Raw genomic sequence first — 22,818 nt, 5'->3', positions numbered from 1 at the left:
TCTTCGGGAACCTAAATAATGTATTCCAAAACAGACAACATGATTAGTATTTTCTAAAGCACGAAAAGGAAATCCATTTTCCCCCACATTCGCAGTAAATCAACATAAACTCAGAAAAATTCGTTTTTGGCATCCCGATGTGGATTTCTGACTTATAAAATAAATAATCTACGTTCATTGTTTTTACGGTTATTATACTTTGGCGGTTGTTGAAACATTGTTAACTAAATGGAGCAAAGATGTTGCTGTTACTCATTTTTGCGTTAACCAAAACTATGTAAAATACGTCCCAATGAAGGTACAATTAGAATCATAAACTAACTTACAACTCCTAGAATTGTTTTCTGTGGAATATTGATTTGGTTTGCAAAAGATAAGGGTTCTTTGGCAACCAAGTGGCATTTTGGTATATACCTAACCCTTTATCCACATCACCGTGAGTTGCGTCACATGAACAACGAAGGAGAAGAATTTAGTCGTTACAAATCTGTCAAGCTACCGCGAACATTCGGTGACCTTTATGTGTCCGTTTTGGTCTAACAATTAGATAAATGGGCAAAGCTCGCAAAACTTGATTGAAATTGACAGTTGAACAAGATTCTACACTTAACACATACGCGAGCATACTGACATATTGCCGGCTATCGACTACACCGTCATCCTGGTCAGCGAAATGAAACCTCCTTCAATGCCAGCGACAGGAGGTACGACGTTGCCAACAACCACCATCGTGTTCCATGCTGAGTTCATTTTCTCTACCGAGTGTAGGGAATTTAAAATTCAACCTTTTATCATTCCATCGTTCATCATTGTTGTACCTTCGTGCGTGGCTCAAGTTCCCGGTCCACAGGCCCCCTTTTACCGCTGGCGACGCGAGTCGTTTGCAAATGTAACGATAAAAGCGGTCCCCATTTTTACTGCGAACAAATCATTCAAATCCCACCCTCTCACCCGTCACCTCCACAGATTCTCTTCAGATCAATTCATCAAGCCAAGTTTCAGACGTCGCCGTGGATCATTAAAGCGATTTTCCCTCGAAATCTCCAGCGAGGCGCCGCCTTTCGGATGGGTTTGAAAAATTAAGCAGAATTTCAGCGTTGCCAGGAAAAGTGAGCCAAACGCTCCGGGAACTACCACCATCGTAATCCCACCGGCTGGTTTTCGCGTTCGTTAGGCTTCGTTTGGATTAGGTGCGATATAAATCACTCGATAAACCAATGGAATTAGCTGAAGCGACGGCCCGATCTGATTCATCTTTCTCCGCCATGGTACGATTAATTACGGCGTCGCTGTGCTGCTTGGTTGGCTGGATTCGGTCCGTGGCATCGTTTAAAGTTGGGCCTGCTTAATCTCGCTCATATCTTGTCTGAGAAAGCATATATCTGGAGCATCGCCAAACCACATGGAAAGACGGCTCATCTGATGCCGATGATGATGATGATGATGAATGGGGTGAGAGTACGTTTCTTGGATTAATTGACTCGGATTGTTAAATTATTGACTATAATGAATTGAATTGGAGAAGTTTCAAATATCATCTAAGAAATCTGGAAGGTTTATAATCAACGGTTATCAGCTGGTATCAGCTTGGTATTATATGTTTCGCTTTTTCGGAACGCAAAGAGTTTATAATTTCAATGACAATCCTCATCGTTTCTGTTCTTTGTCACGTTCCGTATCAAAATGATACCATCAACAGACGGGGTTGGCCCTTTTTTCACAACCAAAAAAGGGCATCGAAGAGAAGGCAGGAAAAAGGAAACAATAAATCAGCTGTAAGAGTTAAAACATGGCTTTCGTCAGTCGTTTGAAAACTAGCCATATCTTATAAAAACATAAACAAGCTCACGTAACACACGTGTTTAATCTCTATATTTATTTGATTTACTTAAGCAAAACGGACGTTATCAAATTTCCACTTACCAACAATGATGTATAAGCCCTTCGTACGTATAGCTGTCGATGGTTCCAAATGTTTAACGATTCTGAGGTGCGCTTACAATCGACAATACTTTTTCGACACCAAACTTTTTCCCACACCTTTTTCTCCTGTTTGGTTGTTCGGAGTGCGTGCTGAAAACTTTTCTGGAATGTTCGTAAAAATGTACACTTTTCCCAAAGGAGAGTCTTGTTGGGGCGCCTTGGCAGTCGCATAGACGAGGCAACCTAGTCCAAGCCGCCCAAGACGTCGTCCGTTTTGAGCTCCAATCTCATTTCTTACCCTCCCATCGGATGGGGCTTCTGGGGCAGATTAAAGCCCGGCCTACGCTCGCTCTGTAATAATTGCCCAGCGCGCTTTTCTCACGAAGCTATAGTGCAGATCAAACCCGATGATGATCAGCAAACGTTTCGGCAAAAATGCGTCAGTCTTTTTCGTCATTTCCCCCTCGTCCATCAGTAGGAGAAGGAGGAGGGGGGCGTCCAGGAGCGAACCAACGAAAGAAGGTCTATTATAAAAACATTATTCAGAAATTAACTTCATAAACAGCCCGCTCCGGGACGCTGCTAAGTGGAAACTCAAACAAAAATGGATTGTTCGCTCCGTTCCCCTGTGCCTGCCGTGGGCTTCGGATTTGTTCTTTCTTTCCTGCTCTCCTTCCTTCCGCCGCCGCCACCGGTGCGCCCTGGCAAAGCCTTTTAAGCGGATACGGGCCAAGAGTGGCACTTTGTTATGATTCGCTGTAAGGATTTCGGTTATATGTTGCCCTAGGACACACTTTTGGGTCGAAAGATTACCATTTACCCGACACCTCCTCTGGAACGCTTGGCTCTTGGCACAATCTGATCCGGGCGGGGGAAAAAAGTTTTGTCCTCGGCCGGCGGATGTTTTCCCGTTTTGTGTTTCGCGTGTAGTTGTCGGAGGACGAGGGGACGCGCCTAACGCTAAACAAATTGAAAACATTAGGCTCGGTGGGACAGTTTGCGATGAACAATGCGACAAGCGAAAGGAAAAGATTTGCGTGCTGAATGTGTTAATTAAATGAAACTTTTTTGTTTTCCGGTAGCCATGATGGATTAGATAAAATCATTGCCCTTCAATCCGTCGGTCTGCAAAGAGAGGACTATATTTTGTCTACACATTGTGTGTTTATCATTTTTGCACTTTCAAGCTCTCTCATGTTGTTAGCAGCAATATATTTGTATTTCGCACCAAACATTTGTCTGTTTAAAAAAGTCTGCGTTTTGATAATTATTAACTTAAGAAGTTGTTCAGTTAAACGATTTTTCATCTATCTATCTTTTGTTCACAATTCTTTTATGTTTAAAATCTGCAACTTCAATATTATAACAGTTCTATACTATAAATAACGAACATAATTTTTAGCAAGTTAATTGTAAAGGTGTACAATGTTATGATAAGCTTTTGTTTCCAACACTCTTTCATGTAGTGAAATACGACTTCTTGGCACGAATGCTCTCTTAACATAATTGCTCGAATCCTTTGTTGTAGTAAAAGCTAAATTAATTCCTGTAATTGTTTTACGTCATGCTTGTGCAACTCGCAACACATCAAACATGCCAACGGCCACTGACCACAACCACTGCCAAAACCGTAAACTTTTGATCCGCGCACACTTCACTTCAATCACTGCTGCACCGTTGTAACATTGCCATTCTGATAGCAATTATTTCAACAACTCTAGCTCTCAAGACGGAGCAGCCCTGAGTTGTTTGTTGAGCTACTGTTTATGTTGTATCAGTTTAAAACTGCATTTGGCTGGCCGTAACCGTTGAAGCATAAAGCTTGAAACAAACTGCTCCAACTCGGGGTATCCTAACTTTCATCTGCATCCGGCCGATGCTGCCTGAAAAAGAAAGTTTGCAACGACCCGAAAGCACTGTCACCAGCTGTCTACCGCAGAGGAGATGGCCAAGACTTTCGGAACCGTTTGCACACAAACACTCACACACTTCAGGTCAACCGCCAGCATACTGGTTTGGTTATGGGCCAACCGTTGTAATCTAGACAGAAATAATATTTTCCCCAGCCTTAACGGTGCGGGCAATCGGTGATGGGAAAATGTTTCTTGCCGGAGGAAACAAGTTGTGGAACCGTTAACGGCCGTCGGGAACGCGTTTGCTACTTTGTGCTTTCGACTAGCCCCGTTGCAAGTGCTTTTCTGCATGCTGCAGCATCATATTTTCCGGCGTTCTTTTGTATTTGTCTGCCAAAAAGCATAACTTAATTTCGGACATTTTCTGCCCGCTGACTGCTGATAATGATGGTGCACGGTGGGCTTAAATGGTAAACTCCCTACCAAAAGAGTCGAATAAAGATAGTAAACCACATTACTGTCAGAACCACAATAAGGAAGAGTCTGTCGCGGAACGGTGTGGGGTCGCTTTTAGCATCAACCGAATATGCCAGGGGAGTTCTAGGGAGGTTTAAAAAGAAAAAGATGGCTGGCCAATAGTTCTTAATGCGTAGAATGAATGCAGCGATGATTCTTTGGCATAGAATTTAACTATTAAACTTTCCTATATCGTGAAGCGGGGGGAATCTACTCGAGCAAAGCGAAGCAGTCCGTATTTATGCAAATTTCTCCCAATCCCTTGCGATTGTTGGGATTGTCGTTTCGTCCTGAATTCCCGCCCATAAATCCACCCGGTTGGAATTTTTATCTGAACTTTTTATATCCCTAATCAAACGTCGCCGTCACCGCTGTCCCCTGTCCAGCGACAGTGAAGGGCTTCATTTAATTAAGCTTGCATCAAGCTCCCGCTGACAGCACGATTTTCTTATCATCCCAGTCAACTTGAAGATCTTATCCTTGCCCGGCAGGCGCGCAAATTTGTGCGCGCATCCCCCGTTCGAGTGCGAACTAGCGGGGCAAAGAAAAGGCATAAATAATTCCGACTGTTTAGCGCGAAATCGAAAGGACGTCGCGCCGCCGAGGGAAATGTAATAATCATCTTCCTGCTCATTTCACATTTTACCCATGATTTACGCGTCGCTTCTTCAATTTCCTCACCAAGCGGTGGCGCAAAATGAAACGTCGGGTGACCCGACCGGCCGTGCGTCTACGTTTGACGTGGCATCGAAATGATTTATTTCCTGCGCGGGGACGCACGGCTTCCTCTGCGTCCCGATGAAGCGTGACAAACATCCGTGTACAGCGTCAGAACGGCGTCAGAAAGATGTCCCGTGCGCCGCATGGAACCATCGCACCGAGAGCATGGATGGATGGATGGATGGGTGGATGGAAGGAGAGGGGCTAATGTTGGAATGTCGAGATGACTGCGCGGCAATGGACGCTGCGTATCGCATTATCTGCTTCCTTGAACCATCGTACCTGTCCGGCCATTTATTTCTACATTCCGTGCTGGCCACGTCGCCGAAGCCAATCCCGAATGAAATGTGACATTCGGCAGCGGGACGCCACTGTCGGCAGGCCAAGGGTGACAGGCAGGGTCGTGTCAGAAAAATGTGATCATCCATGTTTGTCCTGTTTTCCCTTGTATTTTCCTTTTGCTTCATCAGAAGCATTCGAAATGGCAAATTTTGTTTGTTCCTGCTACTTGGAAACAGGTGTTGGAGGCCTGTGAACGATGAAATTTAATCAGATCTGTCAGGCTGAGTGTAGTTTTGTTTCTCTAAAATACGAAAACTGTATGTTGTCGCAAAGGTTTTACGCCATTTTCCCATTGCGGGCATGTGCGAACACCAGAGTGTTAAGCTACTATTCATGTATTTGTGAATTATCATATTGATGATGGACAGATTTTCAACAAACATTCCCTGGAAAAAATTGGTGCAAAAACATGGAAAGGTATGGCTTCTTCATATGCTTCATACGAAATGTCGATCAACGATGAGTTGTAGTCTCTAATCATCATACCAATTCTGAGACTTTGTTTGTTTTAGAAATGAGCAAACCAAATGTTTTATGGTGTTGAGAATTGCAATTTGAGTGAGAAATCGTTTTGATAATACAAGAAATTTCTTGAGAATTCGTCCAGGGAAAAAAATTAGTCATTTTATTCGCTTATTCCTTTCCTCATTTATCTTGCCACCTCTGTGACCCACTTTTGGATCCTTTTGCCTGTGAGTTCCACGGTCAAAAGACATCCTGATGCGCCGTAACAAGGATAGTAGAAAACGTTTGTAACACATGGTATAAATAAATTTCAAGAACCATTGGAGCAGAAGATTTGATTTGTATAGAAAAAATCCCATCCGCTGAAAGGCATCTCTACTGCCTTATTTCATAATGATCTATCTTAGGTCGCAAACTCTTTATGTTTATTCCAAGTGAAACATACAACTGGTATGTTGATAAGATGATGGTATTAATGTTGATTTATTTTGGTATTTATACATTTACAACCGGTTCACATTAAGAGCAATTCGAGGAGAAATGTTCAAATAATCCTTAGAACACATTTTTTCTTTTTCACTGTTTTCACTGTTTTAGATCCTTTTTGATGGGATTAAGTGTTTTAAATGGTATTGGGATTAAGTGTTTTAAAAACTGGAAAACTGTTAAGTGTTCATTTCTTCTCTTTTTTTTGGCTTTTGGAGAATTCTCACGACTGTAATTATCATAAAAAAGGTCTGGAAAACAATTAATCCATCTGGGATTAAAAATGTTATAGGATATATGTATTTGAACACAATTGTACGCCGAATATGTGTACCATCTTTTGAATCATTAACGTAAGAGCCATCATTAATGGAAAACCGTACTAACATGGAAGAATGTCATATCTGTCGTGACTCCCGCGTCACCAAACATTCAACGAACAATTCACCGTGACCAAAGGATCGGAAAACTCTTCATTTCTCCGTCCGTTCGTTCCACGGACACGCTCATCCATCAATGATGCATGGAAGCCGTGTCCATGTTTTCGTAGCGTCGCGTCATTCTGCCAGTGTTTACACACACACACACACACACACACACACATTTACAATCTGCAGTAAACTGTCATGAAGCTGAGCACTAAACAAGTTCCTTTTCTTTCTTGCTTTCTTTCCCGTGTCCCCTTCGCAGGAGATAAAACGCCGAGCGGATTCCCGACGATCACCCAGAGTCCAACGATTCGAGTAATTGAAACGGGCCACACGGCCGTGATGCAGTGCAAGGCGACCGGATCGCCGCCGCCGAAGATCTACTGGATAAAGGACATGAAGCGCGTTGATATGACCAATCCACGCTACAGCATCAACAGCGAAGGTAAGCGACCTCGCCCCGCTCGTTATCCGGGCGGAGCAAACGAAAGGCAAACACTCTGACGCAAGTAATACCGTCTAATCTAATGGTTCATTTGGGCAGGCCAGAAACCAATTATACGTGGAAACGCTGCCGGAGCCAAATGCCACGCACGGCGTAAGTGCGTCCACTACCGGGCTTTGCGTCTTCAACGTCCCGGTTTGCTGTACCGGACATGATTAGACACATAAATAGACACACACACACACACACAAATACACACACCGGCGGTGTCGTCCCAGAAGCAAACGTAAATGAGATGCTTGTTCATTACATTTATTATGGATTCGGTACCGGTTTTCCCCCGAGCGATTTTCCCAACCGATCGGTCCGAAGATTGTCGTCGCGTCTGTTCGGGGCCACCATCGTAACCACCGGGCGCTCCGCAGCAGCACCAGAAGACGTCCGGTCGATGCATCACTTAGTATCGAATCGGACTCGAGTGTCGGCTGCAGGGCGCACTGGTAAATAATTAATGTTACTTACAAAGCTGTTTGTGCGAGCGCAAACCGTGTGCATCTTTATTCCTCTCCGCTGGCGCAAACAAGCTCGGCAACAGCACCCGAACCTGTGTCGTACGTACACGTACGGAACGCAGTCGCACCGGATCGGATCTCTGCCATCGACATAACTGTGGTTATGCTTGGAGCAGAAATTTACGTAGTAAAATGTTCTCCCTCTTTCGGTTGTCTTCCATCGTTTGCCCTTCCCCCACTGGAAAAGGGGTGGAGGACGGTAGGAGGAGGGGTCATTGTGTTTGTGGCAATCGGAAAAGCTTCCCCAGCTGACCATCACCAGTTTCGGAGCTGGTGGCGGTTTGTGGAATGGTGCTTCCTGCGAAACATACCAACGGTTGGAGTTCCATTTTATTACGGAAGATATCGACAGAGGGTTTTTTTCCCCCTTTCGCCTTACGATGCTCTCACTCCGGATGTGGGAAGAAAAACTTGCGGAACGAACCATCGACAAAACCGCATTACGGTGGTTGTTCACAGATGCACACATCGAGCAGCAGTTGGCTCGGTTGCTTGGTACTTATGTATTTTTCGTGCCTGATCAGATTTCGTGCGGAATTCGCTCCGGACTTCGGTTCGACGTTGGAAATACTTTATCCTGAGAACATCAAAGTTTTCTCAACCATATCCATGTTCCCGCTAAACAACACAACCATTTTTCCCAAGAAATGTAAACAATTGGAAGTTCGACATCCGTTACTCAGGTCATTATAGGGAATTATTTTTAAAGGAAATCTTTTAATGGGATATTTCGCCCCCATGTTGTTTATTTCTCTCGAAGTAGCTCTCATTAACACTAGAATACATTGCTTTGGAATCTTGCCCGAATGCTTTTTAATGGTCATTTTGACCGCTCTTTTTCACACGTTATAACTTCGTCATTTTTGAAAATTTCCCGTAAACCCGCAAACGGTTACTGTTTAGTATATTTGTTGGCTATCTAGTGGCGCTTTCAGTTCTTTTATGTAATACTTCACTAGCTGAGTGTAAACCAAAGAAGATCAAATTCAACCAAATTTTAGTCCTTTTCAACTTTTATTTTTTCGAAATGTGTCATGTAAATGTAAAAAAACTTTTTTTCGCTTAGATATTATTATTTTAGATATAAAAAACAATTTCATATTTTTAATGACGGCTCAAATTGAAAATGTTTATTTTCCATTGATTATTTCCGTCCTGTGCTTCGTTCCGTTATTCCGTATGCGGGCATTTCGAAGCGTTTCTCGGGATACGTTACTATGGGAATTGGTGATATTTTCGATTTTTGATCGAAAAAATTCAACTTCGGACTTTATTTCTTTACACCGAGCTAGCAGAATAATGAAGAGGTGGATCGAAAACCTAAAACCGCAGAAATGACTGCTTTAAAGCATTCTAGGAATCGTCAAGCTTGGAATTTTAAGAAAACCCTTTTTTTGGAAAATATTCAGTTGTTTCCGAGCTATCAAAATCGAAAATTGTGTTGCGGTCAAAACGACCGCTGTTTAGATTCTATTGTTAAATAATCTCCTTTTTACATTCTCTCAAATTAACAACTTGAATATTGGTGGTGTGTTACATTCTTTTTACGTGTGTGGATTTTTTTTTCATGAAAAATAACTTCTTCCTATTTCAGCTCGATTATCTAATCAAAGTGGTAGATAAACGCTCGAGAAAATTTTCCTTTACTTTCGTCGCCGTCGGTATGAAACAACACATATTCAACACATCCATGCATGTTCGCGCGCATTCCGGGCACCTTTATGAATTTTCCACCAACCGAGACACGGTCCGAGCTTTTCGGTATCGCGATGCATTAATCATGGGTGAAATTTTCCCATGCTAATTAATGAGTAATACGAAACCCCGGTCTCGTCCAATGTTCGCTTTTCAGCCCGATTTCCACCCCGCTCGCTGCTTTTCGCACGACATGCTGATTGAACGGCAGCAGCAGGTTTTCCGCGTTGCCCGCGGTCGGACCGTTCTACCGTCATTGCTCGTACCCCCCGCTTTGGCGGTAGCAATGCCCCCCGCTCCGATTGCTCCACGCATCGATTGACGCAAACGATGATGGTGAACTCCGCAGGGAACCATATTTTTTGCCGAGGAAATTATTTATGAATCACGGGCTGCGCGCGGGCGGTCCTTCTTTTCCCCGGGATCAACCCGACGCGAGCCCGAGCCGAAAACCGAAACACGGCGCATTCCGTGGGCCTGGCAAACGGGCGGCACAGTTTTCGGATGTTGGATTTGCTCCTAGTTTTGTCGTATTGTTAATAAATGTTGCCAAATTTATGTCAATAAATTGGTCCCAGCGGATGGAGGTGGTGGGATGGAAAATTGGGCTATCCGGTCACAACCTTCGCCGCGCACCAATGTCCGTAACAGTTCGAATCGATTGCTTTCACTTTATAATGTGCTAAAGTTTTTGTTTTGTTTTTGCTGCTATTGGCGCTGCTCGATTAAACCCCACGCTGGGCAGGCACTTGGCTGTTTTCATCTTTCTGTTTTGTTTACATTTGTTTGATTATTTATTGTCGAAGTTTTCTTATTTTTAAACCATCGTCGAAAATATTGGTGCAGCATCAAGATCTCGTTTCAATAATTTAAAAAGACCATAAAACCATGATAGAAACGTAAGCATGAAATTGGAAATACTGAATCATAGGTCAAACGAATCACTTATTCATACGTTCATCTTTATGAAATTACACAATACTCATAATTTCTCGAAATTTGGGGTAAGCAGGGTTTCTAATTTCTTGTCAAATTCATGTTTTTCAACATTCTAAACCAAGTTTCCTATAACCCAGTATGTACGGACAAATAGACTTTACAAAACGGCTTAAACAATAAGCGTGGATGCGAAAATGGGTTTTCAATTAAAACACAAATCCAGTTAAGAAACAACATTTTAATTTCAAATGTAAGCGAAATTTACATGATAAAGGTTTATTTTATTCTGTTTTTTCCTGATCCTTTTGGTGGAACAATGAAAAAAATCATATTCTATAAAAGCTATTTAGCTAAAAATTGAAAAACTAAGCAGTATAGTTCTACAAAAGAAAGTTTTTCTAAGTGCATTATACCATGAAAAATGAGTTCCTTTATTCGATTTATATTAGGTTTTGCTCAGTAAGGTATTATTGTTTAGTTGCAATTGTAATTATTTATGATGTAATGTTTCAATTAATTGTATTGATATCAATTTTATCATTATTATAAAATATCACTTCGAATATGGAATTCATGCGTTGTAAAGAATCAAAAATAATTCCAGAATATCGAAAATGATCATAAAATTCAAACCCAGCGATGGAAAGGACCAAGAAACCATGATATATAACACGGAACAGAGCGAGCCATTTAAATCCAAATTGCATTTCCATTAGCATGCATACCTTAGCTGAAAGTGGCAGTCCCTTGGCCACTGGCCGTGGACTGTTGAGGGTTTTCCCCAACGGAGTGCAAGCACAATGCCACCTCCCTTCCTTCCTCCCTTCGGAACCTTCGGTTTCGGACTGACGCTGGTAGTGTTTCTGATTCCGAAAAATACAACATCCCCCGAAGGGGCAAAGCAGTATCTGACAGCAACAAATCATAGACAGCAATTTCACGGAAAGATAACAAGCGGTCCACCACCACCACCATTGACTTTGACCCCGCGTCCTGTACCGCGCCACCAGCAATCGGCACGAGGGGCAGCCATGATGAAATCGGCAGTGAATCTCAACGGCCCTTTTCCAGCGGGAGAATCTCGGCTTATTTCCCACCGCCGAGGTGAGGTGTGGGTTTTTATGTTTTTTCTTCTCCCCCCCCTCCCCTCCATGTCTTTCTGGTGCCCGTTGCTGGCCCGCTTTTCCGATGGCCGGACTCGGAAAGGCACTCAAAAACCCTGCCGGCGACCGGAACGAACCAATTTCCATAAAAGTTCACATATCATCATCGTTAAATTGCTTTTTCCCTTTGCTAACTTTCGTTCTAAAATCCTCCCAGTGCGGGCTTTTTTTTCCCCGGGCCAGTGCACACTCGTACTGCCCTCCCCCACTCGTTTCCGGGGAAGCGACTTCATCTTGGACCCACCGCAGATTGGTTCGTTATTCCGAAGGCCGGAAAACGCGACGTCCGCCGATGCCCCGTCCCCTTTCGTTCGCGCTCGCGACCAGGTTGGTCCGGGGATGGATGGGAAGCAATTTCATATAAATTTGATTTCCACCTTTGCTCGATCCGCACACCCTCTGGCGTGTGTGTGTGTGCGCGCGCGATATACCACACATTTCCGGTGGAAAAGTGGTGCGCTGGAGGGGTGAAAAAAGAGGCCAGTACCCGATTGCCGCCAAATGCCACTGAATGATGGTGAGCGAGTGTTTGCGAGGGGCTTTTTTCGCATCCTCTGATCTCGCTCATCGCTTCAACCGACTGTATTCGGTTGGACATACGGAACTCACTCACGCTCACTGACATTAGTGGCCAATTAAACGAACTGCCTATCCACTTTTCTTAAATCGTTCGTTTGCGTTCTTTTTTCTGCCGTTCGGCTCAAATAAGCTAACGCAAGGTGGAGCTGGTCTGCTGGTTTATATGGCATCGTTTTATTTCCCCCAATCGTCCCCACCCCCATGTCCCCTGTTCTCGTGCTTAACTTTACACGATGGTGCTAGCGTGCGGTCAGCGGTATCCTTGGCAATCCCCTTAGTGAAATCAGAGCATTCAGCATTTGGGGAAGGAACGATGAGCCGACCAACCAACCGCCGGAACCGGTGGCGCAATGGTCCCCGGGATCTTTTTATGGTTTGACAAAGCTTTCCATTTTCGGGTTTGTGCGAACCGCAGCCAAGCAGGAAGAATCCCATTCGCCAGCGGAAACGCTGGCAACCGAAGAGCATAAATCACGAAGGCGGGGTGACGACGATCGAGTGCTTCCCGGGCCGTGGCGAAGGAAGATGGAACGACTGCCGGGGAACAGCATCCCCCCGGAAGAGCGCCCGGGTCAAGGCGGTAAACCTATGGGTGGTTCCAACATCCGGCATTACTATCGCGTGTCGTAAGGGCGGAGGAAGAAAGTACATTTTCCATGGACAAATTGCCAATACGGGACAGGGAACGGGAAACGTGTTACTTTGCGAGGGTAATGTTTTGTCCTACATCGTGTTGGTCGGATTGTTGATTTGAGCTGAGTAGAATTTAACCTCTGTTCAATGAAACACACTGTGTTACAACAATATGACAAGAAAAGTCCCAAGAAAGGTGATTCTTGTATGAAGTTGAAGTGTCCATGTACGTTATAATTGGAATATATTTTCTGAACATCTTATTGGAGCATGTAATTTGTATATGTATGTGCTATCAAACCAAAACTCAAGTTAGTTTTAAATTTAAACTGTTTCAATGTAAATCAAATACGAGTTTTAGAATCAAATTGTGTCTTTCAGAGATTAACATCGTCGTTCAACACTTCAGAATTCAAGTTGATTCAAACTTTTGTTAAAATAGAATTAGAATGTTTTTAGTCTAAACAAACATGCCGAAATCATTTTGCTTTTTGTGTTCTTTTGCATTTCAATGACAAAAGTGTTAATTTATAAAAAGGTCCTCTACTAAAGTTATAACTTTGCAGTTGTTTTAATTTTTCGCAAAACGCAAAAAATCGAATACAAACAGTTTGTAATAATTAAAATTTGAATATAAATTGAAACCTACTCACGCGACTCAAATATTAACAATTCATACTGAAAATAAGAAAGACAAATATTTTTATGTTACTCGTTTAGTCTATAATAAGTAAAAAGTTTAAAATTCAAAGTAAAACATGGCGAAATAAATTCATCTATTATGAAGCATAAGAGAGGTATGAAGTTTTAATAAATACGCTGTATTTAACAGTTATATGCATTGCCTCATCCTTAGGAACATTTCTCGCTATGTAATGGCCAGTTAAATAACATACTTACCGAGTAACGTATGTTGGAAAGTAATGCTCATGGTTTTAAGTAATGGGAAAATTGGGCAGAAGAATGCGGACAAACATTCTGCCCAGTTGGGGGCAGGTGGTCCGATGTCCGCAGTAAACACGGCCCCACCGCTCACCCCCGCACACAACAGCACACACACGCACACACGAACGAAGCAACGAAGGAACGGCTAGTCAAACTTTTTCGCTACTATTTTTCCCGCGTCCGTGGGTGTCTCGAGCCCATTTAGCACATCGGGAAAATCCCATGCATAAATAATGGATAAATTTTCAGCGCACATAAATTATGAATTTTTATGATAAAAAAACCCTGCGTTCGTCGGGAACTCGGCCTGGCCCGCTACCACCTTCGCCCTGCTGCCCAGCTTTCCTTATGCAAAAGGAACCGCAAAGGCATCATCGACGGGAAATGTGTCGTCGACACCGGATGGTAGCGACTTCTTTCCCTACGTACGCGGTTCGCGCTTCGTTTTCCACCGAACACTGCACTGCGATGGAGGGAGGCAAAAAATGTAACAGTAATGTATGTGTCTCTCGGTTTATGTTACTACGAATCAGCATGAGCACTGGTACAGCGTTCGGGATGCTGCCGGCTTGCTGGTTTTCTAGGACAACTTTTTGCCCGGGATGGCACTTGAAATTGATGCTCGTAGACCGACCGCACCACTTCCGCCGCGATGGCTCGGGGAAGATTAGAAGCTGTTGCCCTGCGCAGTGAATTAGCTTTCAATTATTGTGGTGTTGGTGTCTGGGTGAGTGCGAAGTTGGTTTTTCTGGCCCATCGCTGAGTTTAAACGGATAAAATATGGCGCCCCGCCCCCGATCTTGGCAGTGCTCAAATAAAATAGCTGTAAAACTACAAATCTAGATAACAAGTAGATGAACACGCGTTGGCCATTAATGTGTCATTCCATCACACGGCAGCACGATTTCCATTTCCATTCCATAAAACTTCTCAACCTGGGAATTGTTAAGCGACGGAACGTGTTCCTTTCACCGGATCGTTGTCGTAAACAGGAACATAACAATTTAAAAGTCCTAAAATAAAACCACAGATCTGTCGTAAAGTCCAAAAAGTATCAAACACTACTGCACATCGACCACTGATAGGCAGAGGCGGATCTACCTATGAGCGGACTGAGCGGCCGCGGGGGGCCCCGAACTTAACACTTTGTTGACGGGAGACGAAGATCTTCGTCTGTTTTTGACTCAACGTTGCCGACGAAAAGCCGGACATTTTCGTCCAATCGTTCGATTCATCGTTTCCGTTTCGATCGTTCGTTCGTTGCCGATTTATAAAGAAAACAAAAACAATTGGCGGAAAAGGTGGGTACAAGCATATCGTACACGCCGTGGCTAAACTCGGTGACAACAGCTAGTTTTGGGTAAAAGATGCCCGTCAACAAAGTGTTAAGAGGGCCCCGTGATGAAAACCCCAGACCGCAAAAGTAACTACCAATTTTATTTATTCTCGCAGCGGTACACATACTTTGATCAAAGTTAGTACAGATATATTTTGATATTGCTTAACCATTGTTAATTTTCTCCTAAAACCTTGCCAGAATATGTTTTCATGAATCTTCTTTCCCATCTAATAATGTCCGTTTGACTTCAAATGCTCTCAATTTACGGTCCACCAGCAAAAAAATAATTTAAAATGTTTTCGTCATCGCTGTTAAAATTGATAAAAAGATTTGATAATTTGAGAGCGATTTAAAAACCCATTAAGTTAAAAAAATAAAAATTCAATTCAGAGTGATTATTTTCAGATAATGAAGATCTAATGTCTGATTTCATAAAATAAGCAAATATGGGTCCTTTACGTGTATAAAGGATTGCTAAAAATATGTATAAAGGATTGCTAACTGTTGTAAAAAATAAGTTAAATTTTGGCCATGAGTATAGAAACACTTAGAGCAATGGAAATGTATGGAGGGCCCCGTTTATCCAACCGCTTGGGGCCCCCGAACGGATTGATCCGCTTCTGCTGATAGGTACTCCAAAACTTTATCCTATAATCTGCTATTGAAGCACAATCCAACACACAGAGTATTCAGATGAAGTGAACTGGGACGGCTGAAATTCTGCGATAAGGTTTCTACTCAATCAATATCAACTTGGAAATAGGAGAGGACAACTTACAATGTTTTGTGCTGAAGTATGAATGATGACAATAACAACTCTTTTTATTTGAATCAGAACGAACAATTGTCAAAGGAGAAATCAGAGAGGATTCGAATCTTTATGTACTCTTTTGTGATTTAAAACATGTAAAATGAGTTATTAGTCATCGCAAAGATTTAAATCCTTCCAGTCCTAGTCGAGGGATTCGAATCCCAAAAGAATGAATGGGTGAGTAAAGGAGTTGCTAAAGTGCGATTCACTCGAAATGAAGGATTCAAATAAAAAAGGAGTAACAAAAGCTATCCTTTAGGATTCAATAGTACGATTCAACTCAATCACTCATTCTTACTCAGTACGCACATCACTATCAAATATGTTACCTTTGTTCTGATTTCCTATTTGCTATTGTTTCTGGCGTAGGAATGAGTTGGAATCGTGAATTGGATTGGTTTTCAATACGAACGAGTTGATTTGTTTGAACGGTACCACAACTTCAGCATATATTATGGTTCCAATTTCGCAACCGTGCAGAGAGTCTCGTTCGATTGTTGTTGATGTTTTCGTGCTGGTGAAAATAAATCACATCAGGCCAATGCCAGACGGTGTTGTACGTCTTATTTTCCAGGCGGCCATGCGTCCTTCAGCTTCGATCACGCATAAATTCACCGTCCTTCTCCGAAAGGACCACTACTCGGAGTGTATAATTTATTAACGGGCACGGGTTTGGAATACCAACCGCTCGCTCGCCTAATCGATCAGCGAACGGAGTTCTGATGTACTTGTACACCTTGTCTTCGGTACTTGCAGGAAGCCTACAGATCGACAACAGCGAGGAAAGCGACATGGGCAAGTACGAGTGCGTCGCCGAAAACTCCGTCGGTACGGAGCACACGAAACCGACTCCGCTGTACGTGAAGGTCCGCCGGGTGCCGCCCACCTTCTCGCGCCCCCCGGAGCCCGTGTACGAGGTCATGCTGGGGGCGAACCTGACGCTCACCTGCGTCGCCGTCGGCTCGCCGATGCCATCCGTCAAGTGGCGCATGGGCGTGGACCAGGAGGTGACACCGGAGAACGACGTCCCGGTCGGGCGGAACGTCCTCGAGCTGACCAACATCCGGGCCAGTACTAATTACACCTGCATCGCACGGTCCACCCTCGGTGTCATCGAAGCTACCTCCCTGGTCAAGGTTCAATGTAAGTGAAACCGTAAACCGCTCCATCGAATCGGATCGAATGGAAGGGATAAGACAAATAGGACCTTTTATTTTCTCCGACATTTACCATACCGTTTTCCCCGTCTCGCTTCTTTCAGCCTTGCCAGCGGCGCCAACGGACGTCACCATATCGGAGGTAACGGCGACGCAAGTGCGGCTGGAATGGTCCTACAAGGGCCCGGAAGATCTGCAGTACTATGTCATACAGTACAAGCCGAAGAACGCGAACCAGGCAAGTGACGGGGCGCGACCGGGTGTAATGGGGAGGAAGCACATTTTTCAAAAACTTCCAATCACTCACCGGATACCGGATCACGACGTGACAAGTGCGCCGCAACACGTAATTGACAACTTTATTAATGATTTTCAATGTCGCTTCTTTACTTTCACGATGGCGACGGTGGGACCCCCTTTCATTACGGTATATCGCGGCTCGGCACTCGATCATCACTCAATCGGACGGTTATTATTCGAACGGCCCTTCCGCTCTCCTGACGACGACGATGACGACAACGACGCATCACACAGGCGTTCAGCGAGATCAGTGGCATTATTACGATGTTCTACGTCGTGCGGACGCTGAGTCCGTACACCGAGTACGAGTTCTACGTCATTGCGGTGAACAATATCGGCCGAGGACCGCCGTCGTTACCGGCCACGACGACCACGGGAGAGACAGGTATACAAGTGTTGGGCGCGTGGCAGCAAAACCCGACCCACTAGCGTATGAACTACCGCCGGCGCCATATCATACTAACAGTTGAACTTCAACCCTACATAACACTGTTGCATTCATAACAACGCTAACACTCTTAACACAACCCCGTGTTTTCAAAAATCCCCATAACTTCACAAGTTGAAAGTCTGTACTGACTGTTCAACAGTTCCGCGTCATTGGGCAGAACATGGGCGAGGTAATACCTGTTATCGATTATCTACGAAAACGACCAGACGCGAATTGCCCTTCAAAAGCCCCATGATGATGAAGACCCCGTATTTCGCAAGCACCTTTTCCGACTTTTATTTCCGTCGTCAAACAAGACGTTTCCGGTGGCTGCGTGTAAGCAAGTGTTCTTCGTACACGTACAACTGTTGTAACAGCTCATTCCGTTTTCTTGGCCAGCACGTTTCTCTCCTGCGGGAAACGTGCACTTACACACACACTCCCACCGACATCAAATATTAAGCACCGAAAATGACGACGTTCCGCCATAATAGATTTCATTGTGCGTAAAATCGGCCATATATTAATATTAGTTTCCCCTGCCTACAACCCAACTTCAAGCGTTTCCATAGTGCGTACGCGAGAAGGAACCACTTCCTATGGGGTAGCTTTCCGGGCAGGGACGGGAAAAGGAAATGAACGGACGTCAATCACCTGCGCCCAGCCACCAACTCGTTGCGTTCGGCTCGTACTCAATATCCGAACGTTGCTCAATAGCTCCGGCACGTGGTTGTGGCGGGAGTCAATCGAATCGGGACAACGTTTTCGGACGTGCAACAACACTCCCACCGGAATGCGCGTTGGTGGCTCGCTCGACGGCAACAGTCTTGTCGGTGCCGGTGCCGCTAACAACCACCGGCAGGCAGCCAGAGCCTGCCCGGGCGTGTTCGAAGGGCTCTATTTTCATTAAATATCAATCACTTTGCAGCCAATTATTCATTATTTTTGCAATTTATCTTCATTAAAAGTGAATGTAATAGCAATGAGTGCCAAGCCGTGAATCATTTTCAATCAGCATCAGCGAGGCCCTCCCGCGCTGGCTCCCACCCGCAGAACCCTCGCATGGCATGCCCTTTATCGATGGCTGCCCAGCGAACGTGTGCGCATTTGCACGTCGATTGAATTTTATTGATTACCTTTTGGCTGCGGGCCGATACATTTCCCCGGGACACCGAGGCCCCGGGGTCCGTGTCGGTTGAGGTTTTGTTTTATTCCCTTTCTGCTGCTTTCCCCCTCATTGGGGCGAATGGAAGGCTGCCCTGCAATGATATCACTTACGAGGTGTTGCAGCCGATTATCGGTGCTTGAAGATCAGAACATAGGTCAATTGCTTAATTGGAGTTTTTTATCCATTTTATTCGGAATCAAATGTTTCTAGAGCAAATATTAAATACATTAATTGAATAGAATTTGATGAATAAATTGAAGAAACATTATTAGCTTTGAATCGACCGGCCAAAATAAAAGAAAGGTTTAGGGAAGTAAAAATTCTTTTTCGTAGTCAACTAAATAGAGTGCTTCAGTGTGTGTAACCACAACAAAACCGTCCACTGAAATGGCCCCGATAAAAGCCCTAACTTGCGCCCACCCACCCTCCCAGTTGAGCGCTTGTTTTCCCCCCCGAAAAATCGCAATCAATCGTACAAACAAATATGGAGGGCGTTTCCTTTGCTCGAGCGCAACTTCGGCTGGGTCGGTTGATTGATCCAAACAGACGATGTTTTGATTTGTGTGAATGTATCATCACTACCCGCGTGCAATTGTGAGGCGAGCATGGAAACTGGAGCGGATACTCCCACGGTGCACAAACCACGCAACCCTGCTGTTCCGATTGATTGGCTCCAAACTCGACTTCGGCCGCGGTGTCCCTTTTTGAGTGCGACCCCATTTAAGCATAATGTTATTACTGCTAGCCGAAGAATATCATAATATTTACCACGTGTTTGCGTGCGTGAACACCGGAAGCGGCCCAGCGGCCTTTCGCCGCCAGCCCCCGGGAAGTAAAACCTGCGTATCCCGGGGACCATATAATTCATGAAGTTTATCTTTCATTTCGGATCGAAATAACACGACGGAGAACTACGGGTTTGGATAGGATTTCCTTTTTTTTTTATTTCAATGTGGCCGTGTTCATAGATATGCTGCTTTCTTGCTGCTACGCACGTACGTCTGCAGAAAGAGGTGCCTATGTTCGGTCAATCCGGATTTTTCTTTGCGTTCTTTTACGTATCACTTTTCGTCTGGCCCGCCTCCCCGCCAATCATCCGTTTGACTAAACGATCGCCAATGTCAAACACCGTAGGGTCGCAATCGTTCTTCTCGTCAAGATTGCTCCTGAAGCCCGCTGCGTTCCAAGGCGTTCCGTTTTGTTTCTAACTCCATAAATCATACGGTCCGTTGTGGATGGCCCGATGCGAGCGGTGTTCGTTTGCTATTTTGGAAATGTTTATTTTTCGAAGAATCGTCGTCCCGGCGGGGACGCCAAAGCTTAAGGACGCAACGCTGGCAATACCGTGCGTGTTTGCCGGTGTATTTTTGTGTTTTGGGTGGAAAAATTAATGAATTTTCCTCTCCGGTTGTTCGGGCCGGTCGTCGGACGGTCAGCCCAGCCTCAGCAGGATTGATGGAATGTAATTTGTTTTATTGTCCAGAGATTTTTATCAAACAATGGAAATGGTATGCCCGCTTTCCCGCTGGAAGTCAAACGGAACGAGACACGGGTTGCCGAAAGAGCACCCGTAATGTCTTATGGGAATATGGAAGGAATTTAAATTATAAATTAATATAAATTTCACCTCGATGTGTGGGAGTCGATACCGAATCCCATATGCTGGAGGTTTGGGTACACAACACATTTTTTTTTTTGAATATTCATTACATTTTTCGGTTGACGACAAAGGATCGAATGGTTTTTGCATTGAAAGATGGAGATGGTTTTCTACCATTTTTTCCGAACGTTCGTATTTTGTTTTTGTTCCAGAACGGTTTGATGAAAACCCTTTTTGCGTCTTTTACTGGATAGCATAATGCATATAACCTTCTACGGTTTACGGCCAGCGTTTGCCGAAGCGTTTACCATCCCGCCTCCACCAGTCCAGAAACACACATAAACTCACAAAACGATACAGCGTCCATAGATCCATTTTACTTAGACTTCATTTCTTTACCGACTTTTTCATGCGCCCTCTCCCAAAAACTCCACGTACGTCGCCCGAACTCGCGCGACCGAAACACGTTGCGCCACATGTAAATCGAAACAAACAAAAAAAAAACTACCGTTCCATCGTGTTTGCTCGTTGCCACTTTCCACCCACACCCACGATCGTCGTGGTTCGGCCACAATAATAATTTTGCTTTGGATTTTGAAAACACTGAAACTTGATCGTCGTCGCGCAACTGAAATGCTCCGCGTGCGCGCTCTCATCCAACACACGTGCGACCCCATGGTATGGAATGTAAGTGAAACAATTTTGCTCGTGCAAAGTGAATTTTGGTTTTTGTATCGAATTGAAACACTCTTCCCCACACCACCACCCCCCGCTCGAGATCACTTTTATGCAAGAATGAAAATAAAAAAAATCAACCTCACTTCCAATCCAACCACCCACCACACCACACTCGGCCATCTTAAAGTGTTCCACAGTGTTTGCAATACTCCTTTTTTTCGACTTTGTATTAGAAGAATTCGAAGTTTTTTTTTATTACTGCTTCCACCGATCCTCCAAAAACTGTTCTCGTTCGTAGGAGAGCATGTGTAAATTCGAGAGGGTTTTGTTCTAGCAGTAGATTATAATTTTGTATCTCTTTGGTCGATTTCCCTACAAAAGGGGTACTGTTACTGTAGCAAAACACGTTCCACATGGGACTTTCACCATGTACCAATAAGGATAACGCTCCGCGAAAAAAGTGTATCAGTTAGCGGTACAACACTTATTTTAAGCATTTTATGTTTCCACACGGAACGTTGATTTTTGAAACATTTTGCATCAAGAAAACATTATCCTCTTGTACAGTGCTCTCCAGGATTCCGATTTATTTTCGTTTTTCAAAAAACATACGTTAATTTTTCAACCACAACAATAAATTGCACCTTTTATACATATTTTTCCTTAGTGTAGCTCTCGTAGATCAAACACCGTGATAGTATCGATCGGTTGTTTTCGGTTTTGTACTGCACTGGTTTTATTTTTCTTCTCTCTGTCTCTCTCACTATCTTCCCACTGGCACAACAAATGATGCAAGAAATTTCAATTTTATCTCATTACATTTCCACTTTTTTCATTCACTTCTTGTGCGCGCCTCCCTCCCCCTTTCGCCCGCCATCGGTTGCGAATTGTGTTTCACAAACAATAACAGGCGATTCCGTCTATGGAGGTTCTAGTAAGTAAAAACCAGCAAATTTCTTCTCGATTGCCTGTAGTCATTTTTACTCTTTTTCACAGTTTTTATTGTTGTGTTGTTTTTACTATGTGTGTGTGTGTGTTTTGTTTTTTTGTCTTTTGCACATTTACCTCCGCAAACGGTAGATTTTCGTCGACGCAACGTCGAAGAAGTTGCGATTCACAATATGAACTTTTTGTTTTCATTTTCCTACTTCACTTTTTCCCATCACTAGCCATTTTCTGTTCGAACGCTCTTTTGCTACATGTTGTTCCCGTAGACTTGAAATCACTTTTAAAAGCAATTCAAATTTTTCACTTTTCCAAATGTTTATGCGCGTGTATGTATGTTTCTTTTCTTCGTCTCACCACGATTAGAGCTTTTTTTTGTTATACTGCACTCAGAACTTACAGTACTTTTCCAACCCCTCAAAGACTTCCGAGGACTGTGTGTGATTTCACTTCTGTCTCGTGTTGTTTCTTACATTGACACGCGAACTAAGGATATAAAAGTACGTCACTTTACTTCCTTGGCAATGAGGCAGTGACATTATTCTCGTGTCCGTTTCCCCCACGTGCCCGAAGGGATGGAAAAGTTTTCCATTTGCAACTGTCCAAGAGATAAGCTTCGAGCGCTGTTCACCAACACTCCGAGCGGTTCATCCCGCACAGTCCTCTTGCTGTTGTCACATCAGGAT

General features: G+C 43.9%; 1 protein-coding gene across 1 annotated transcript in view; it reads left to right on the top strand.

Moving 5' to 3' along the window:
* LOC131267289 (tyrosine-protein phosphatase Lar) overlaps window positions 1-22,818 on the top strand; it is a 155,034-nt gene that overhangs the window by 85,934 nt on the left and 46,282 nt on the right. The window contains exons 4-8 of the mRNA XM_058270131.1: window positions 6,996-7,178; window positions 16,611-16,997; window positions 17,116-17,249; window positions 17,546-17,696; window positions 22,098-22,121. Coding sequence (XP_058126114.1) covers window positions 6,996-7,178; window positions 16,611-16,997; window positions 17,116-17,249; window positions 17,546-17,696; window positions 22,098-22,121 — 879 coding nt within the window. The remainder of the gene's footprint in view (window positions 1-6,995; window positions 7,179-16,610; window positions 16,998-17,115; window positions 17,250-17,545; window positions 17,697-22,097; window positions 22,122-22,818) is intronic.

Source organism: Anopheles coustani, chromosome 2, assembly GCF_943734705.1.
Source record: "Anopheles coustani chromosome 2, idAnoCousDA_361_x.2, whole genome shotgun sequence".
Classification (NCBI taxonomy): domain Eukaryota; kingdom Metazoa; phylum Arthropoda; class Insecta; order Diptera; family Culicidae; genus Anopheles; species Anopheles coustani.
Note: the sequence above shows the minus strand (reverse complement) of the source record. Positions and strands in the feature narration are given on the sequence as shown.